At 41.5% G+C, this 6,188-nt stretch overlaps 1 protein-coding gene across 2 annotated transcripts in view; it reads right to left on the reverse strand.

Moving 5' to 3' along the window:
• Positions 1 to 1,181: 1,181 nt before the first annotated feature.
• Positions 1,182 to 6,188, reverse strand: part of IL15 (interleukin 15) — a 14,545-nt gene continuing 9,538 nt past the window's right edge. Inside the window, exons 5-6 of one of the 2 annotated variants that reach the window (XM_021679327.1) lie at positions 4,969 to 5,106; positions 1,182 to 1,635 (exon numbers count right to left, since the gene is read on the reverse strand). In XM_021679327.1, the coding sequence (XP_021535002.1) occupies positions 1,525 to 1,635; positions 4,969 to 5,106 (249 nt within the window). In that variant the 3' untranslated portion in view covers positions 1,182 to 1,524. The remainder of the gene's footprint in view (positions 1,636 to 4,968; positions 5,107 to 6,188) is intronic. The other variant, XM_021679328.1, reaches the window with a different exon arrangement.

Below are 6,188 nucleotides of genomic sequence, written 5' to 3' on the forward strand. Positions count from 1 at the left end.
GCCAAACTTTAAACCCACTGTATGCTTATATAGCCAGAATGGGTCATTGGTCACCATAAAAGATTATTGGTGATGTGACTGCCATTATGATTTCCCTCTCCCATCCCAACAAACACTGGAAGGAGGCTAACTTCTGTTTAAGGATTGGATTGGCAACTTACAGTTAAAAGTGGTGCGTTTTTCCTAATCTCCATCCATAGAAAAGCTAGGGGGGAGAAAATGAAAGGTAGATTTTTAAAAATCCATTTCGATGAAATTAAAACAAATGAGCAAACGAAACACCTTGTCACAATTTCAATCCTTAAACTTTAAAGTGTGGCTGTCAAACACTATTTGTCTGGACTGATATCAGGGAACAAACTGATAGCCGACACATGACTCTTCGGAAGTCAAATAGGATACAGATTTCTCCAAAACTATCTTGAAAGAAATGTTTAAGCATACATTGACTAGAGCAATGAGACACATGAGCATGGACTGGGTACTGGGGGATAAAAGAATGTTTCGATAGAGAACTGGTTTGTATTGTGAAATGGAGTGAAATCGAATTCACAGGACATCAACTCCCACCCTGTAGCCCCTCGAGTGAAGAATGCCAGAAGTGAGTTGGGTGAAAGAAGTTGTGAGGAGACAAAAATATTTCACCTTAGTCAGACTTTTATTAAAAAAGAGCTTGGAAATTTCAGACAGTATAGTGCAAAAATATATAAACAATTACTTTTTATCAGATAATGTTGGCTCTAACAAATCAGCAGTTTTTTTTATTATACAAAAGTAGCAAAAAAAAATGTGAACACCCGCACTCGGGGAAGCATGGAAATATTAACATCATTACAATCACGAGTTCTCCATACATGATTCTACTTATCAGTGAAGGTTTATTATTGTCACTCCCACCTAAGATTCACTGATGCGCAGTACATGCCAGGTTCATGCACTGTCTTTGGTAACAGATGCTTTTGATATCAATAACTATGCTACAGAGTAAAGCACCCGTTTCACACCTATTTCTCCTTTCTCATTGGGAGTCAATTCTTCCTCCTTGTGGGACACCCACTGGAGAAGTGAGTGAAGGCTGGTGGTTAGCAGTTCCTGACTGGCTGGAGCACACAGTTGACCTGCCCAGTGGTGCTCAGCCCCGCCAGCTGTGTAATTTGACTCCTGCCCTTGAAGGAATGTCCCCTATTTCCTTAAAGGGGTAAGTATCAGTGCAATTTCAAAGGATAAAGTAGGTGCACAATTTTATTCAATATTTTATATTATGCTACAAATATGTACAACTTCAATAATAAATTAAGAATAAGTGAACAAAATAATTATGAGGACGGTTCATAGACACCATGTTACTCAATGCCATTTTTCTGCCTTCATTTCCAAGAGTTCATCCGATCCAAAATTCCGGATCATCCTCTTGTTAGAAAAATTGGTTTGGGCAGCCCATGTGAACTGCAGAGAGTTTCATTGCCTTTAAGCCATGGGAAGATGTTTGTTAATAGCAGAAATGCTGAAGAGGATCAATTACAATCAAGAAGAGTTGATGAACATTTGTACAATATGTACAAAACTCCGAAAAAATTCTTTAATATTTTTCTCCTCCAGTTCCTCACATTCTTTGCATCCCGTTTCAGTTACATTCTGCCAAATAAAAAGAAAGGATTAGATTGAAAGTCTGCTGTATCTCTTTCCTGGGAATATCACATCATTTGAACCATACGGTGAGGTCTTAAGACATGAAAACTTTGGCAAATTAATATCATAGTAGGAAGAACCACTGGAAAAGAGAACTGGGAGATTTGATTTAGGCTTATTTTTCCTATAATAGGTTAAAGACACTGGAAAAATAAAATCATGGACTTCCTGCTTACCGCCCTTGAGTGGTCATTTACCCTTCTGGTCGTCTACCCTAGCATCAAGTCCATGCCTCCCTGCATGGCACACAGGGGCCTTGAAGTGATCCTCACCTGTTTCTTTCACCTGTCCCCACCACCTCAAAGGACATAGCTTAAGTACACTGAGCTCATGCCTTTACCCCCATGCACACATCATGCTATTAGCTACCCTCCCGTGTTGACTTTTCTCTCTGCAGGTTCCTCATTGCCGTTGTAGCTACCACTTCTCAGGTTAAGATCGCTCAGGTGCTATCTCCACCAGGAAGGCATTCCTGAACCGAGGAGTTCCTCTAAATGTTCCATCTCCACATTCTCAGACCTCCCTCCTATCACATCATATATTATATTGATATTAGGGAGTTTCACGCTTTTTATGCTATTATTCTCTAGGCTTTTCTAAGAGTGCAAAGCCACACATCTTTGTTTCCCCAGCATTTAGCACAGGGCCTAGCACATGGGAGTCACCTAGTCGTTACCGGTTGAATTGAACTATTTAGGTGAAGACCACAAGTTGTAATTCAAACACCATTTCATGGATAACTAGAATCTTCCAAATGTAGTCATCACCAATAAACTATTTAAGAGATCATCTGAACCATGCAAGCCATACCAGCAAAAATCAAAATTAGATTTTACATCCATTAAGCATTTGAAATTCAGATTCACCAACATTTATCAAGCACATCCTCTATGCCAGGCACTGTCATATTCCATATAGAACTGTCCTCCTTGAAAATAATCATGTCAACCAGCAAGGCAGAGATATTACATGATGCATCTCAGTTGACATAATCAATGAAATTCTCTGACTGTGCAGCCTGCCCGCTCCTTCCATTAGATGTGCTGAACACACCACATCACAGTCACAGTGACTGTGACCATGGGCATCAAGAGTTCACCAGGAAAGATGTGGTATATATATACAATGGAATATTATGCAGCCATCAAAAGGAATGAGATCTTGCCATTTGCAACGATGTGGATGGAACTGGAGGGTGTTATGCTGAGCGAAATAAGTCAATCAGAGAAAGACATGTATCATATGACCTCACTGATATGAGGAATTCTTAATCTCAGGAAACAAACTGAGGGTTGCTGGAGTGGGGGGTGGGGTGGGAGGGATGGGGTGGCTGGGTGATAGACATTGGGGAGGGTATGTGCTATGGTGAGTGCTGTGAATTGTGCAAGACTGTTGAATCTCAGATCTGTACCTCTGAAACAAATATTGCAATATATGTTAAGAAAAAAAAAAAGAAGAAGATAGCAGGAGGGGAAGAATGAAGGGGGGGAAATCGGAGGGGGAGATGAACCATGAGAGACGATGAACTCTGAAAAACAAACTGAAGGTTCTAGAGTGGAGGGGAGTGGGAGGATGGGTTAGCCTGGTGATGGGTATTAAAGAGGGCACGTTCTGCATGGAGCACTGGGTGTTATGCACAAACAATGAATCATGGAACACTGCATCAAAAACTAATGATGTAATATATGGTGATTAACATAACAATAAAAAATTAAAAAAAAAAGAGTTCACCAGGGATGTTGTTAGGAGTTATCTGTTGCCTGGCTCAGCCTTTCTACCAATAACATAGAAATAACATATCACAAGAGTATTTTAAACATCAGTATGTTCATTTCATAAATACATTGTCTAGAATATGCCAGGCAATGTTTGGGGAGTTGGGATACAGCACTGAAGAAAACACACACACACACACACACACACACACAAACACAAAAATAACTGCCTCTTTGAGACAGACAAAAGCCATTCAGGAAAACATCAGCTAGTGGGGCATGCGGACAAGAGGACAGGGCGTGGGAAGGGATTGCAATGTGAAGAGCTGCCATCACTGAGAAGGTGACATTTCAGCAAAGACCTAAAGCAACCTGGCATTTTTTGGGCAAGTCCACGGCGTCCAGCCATCCTAGCTCAGGGGCTCCGCACTTTCGGTCGCCTCTGCCTCAACATCCTTCCCCGGAGACAAGGCTCATTCCCTCTTGTCCTGGCCAAATGTCAGCTTAGTAGGTAAATGTCTAAAGTGGAATCCTAGCCCTCTTACCTATCTTCTTTTAGGCCACTGGAATTAATAAATAACTGAGTTATTATTATTCATTTCCTTCTGATTGCTTTATTTATGCTTTATTTTATGGTTTATTTAAGTCCCTTAAGAGCAGAGACCAAGTGTATTTTTTCACGTCTGTTATCCCGAGGGCCTACAACGAGGCTCACAAAGTGTTTGTTAAATTAATGAATTATTCTTATGCCTTCTTTGTTCATAAAACTTCTTTCTCTCCACTCTACTTTAGCCCCTGGTGTTGTGCTGGGAAAGCTATCACGCTTTTTACTTGAGGGCCTCTGAGCAGCTCATCCCCACGCCCGCTGTGGGCGCTCCTCGCATTTGCTCGCCCCGCAACCGTACTGCTCGTGGTGCCTGGCGTGGCCCAAATTCTACTTGAATTATTAATATGTTTATTATTAACTTTTTGAGGCATTTGTCCTGCCAGGGGATAAGAAGAAGACATCCCCCGAAGTGAAACTGCTTGGGTATGAATCCTGGCTCCCCATTTTACCAGCTGTGCAAATTGGAGGAAGTGATTTCAAGCCCTTAGTGCTTCAATTTCTTCAGCCTTAAAACAGACACACGATAACTATCTCACAGATTTATTGTGAGGACGCAAGGAATTGCCACATCACCGCTGAAGAACGGTGTTGTCTGGCATAGAGTAATAACCGAATAAATGCGAATTGCTATTCCTGACGCTAAACACTTAACTATGTCATTAGATTCATGGCTCTGCACTGCACCTGGGGATGAACACCTTGAGGGCAATGACCTCCCTGGTTCACCACTATCACTCTCGCACCAAGGTGCACCGCCTGGCGTCATGCAGGGCATGTTTGTTGAATGAATAAATTGATAAACCAGTTTAGGATTATGCGCACCCTAGTGGTGTGGCCATTCCGCAGACATGAACTCCCTCTCCCGAGAGCTGCTTGTTCCTTATATCCAGCTAATGCCTTCTCCCACCCAAGCCGAGAGCATCAGACAAAGCTCCATCTGACTATTGGAAAACTCACCCCATTAGAAGATAAACCATCATTTGCTAGGATGATAAGGTTCTCTACTGTTTCATTAAGGAGATGATGTTTGGACTCAAGCAAAATAACACGTAACTCCAGGAGAAAGCACTTCATCGCTGTTACTTTGCAACTGGGCTAAAAATAAGAGTTACAGAGAATCATTTTGAAAAAAAAAAAAAAATGACCTTTCCATTATGCATGTTTACATAGATGTAATTATGATTTTTTAAAAAGTCAATCTAAATATTTTATAAAGAAACACAATACCCCCAAGAAGTTTTACATAGGAGACAGCTTTTTTTTTCTTTCTTTTTTGGCTTTGAAATCAAACCCAAACAAACTGACAACGAAACAATCTAAGAGGATGGTAATATTACACAGAAGAGTGAACATAAATCTAGAAAACATGGAAATAATAGGCCACTTTTTCTCACTGAGAACATTTCCTCTTTGTAAAAGGGTGCTAATACCAGCCTGAGACTCTCTCAAAACATTAGTATGGATAGTGTGCACTGAAAGAATTTTTAGAATCAGATTGTGTTGTTAACATTTTAAACAGTGATAGCTGCTGATCGTGCTATTTCTGCAAGTTCCAAAGTTCCAGAGGCAAAAGTGATTCCAAGAAATGTATTAGAAAAATCGGGGCACCTGGGTGGCTCGGTCGTTAAGCGTCTGCCTTCGGCTCAGGTCATGATCCCAGGGTTCTGGGATTGAGCCCCGCATCGGGCTCCCTGCTCCGCGGGAAGCTGCTTCTCTCTCTCCCACTCCCCCTGCTTGTGTTCCCTCTCTCGCTGTGTCTCTCTCTGTCAAATAATTCAATAAAATCTTAAAAAAAAAGAAAAATCAGTGTAGGGAGTATTGCCCACTCACGGGCTGGCCAAACCAGAAAGGATCTTTCAGATGCCGCAGAAGTATGTTTCCCACAACGGTTCATTGAACAAAAGCCTAAACTTAAAAGAAGCATTGATGAATATCTGGAGGTTTGACCACGACTTGACATTCTGTTCTCATTGCCTTGCACAGTGCCTGGGACCCAGCCGGCACTCCACAAATGCTTACTGAATGGACGAAGGAAGGAAGGAACCTACCTATGTGTCTGGCACTGGCAATATGCCCGTGTCCCACAGCAGCTGCTCAGGATTGAAGGGTAAATACTGTCCCCACATAGATAGATAGATAGATAGATAGATAGATAGATAGATAGATAGATAGATAGA

Source organism: Neomonachus schauinslandi, chromosome 2 (genome assembly GCF_002201575.2).
Source record: "Neomonachus schauinslandi chromosome 2, ASM220157v2, whole genome shotgun sequence".
NCBI lineage: Eukaryota > Metazoa > Chordata > Mammalia > Carnivora > Phocidae > Neomonachus > Neomonachus schauinslandi.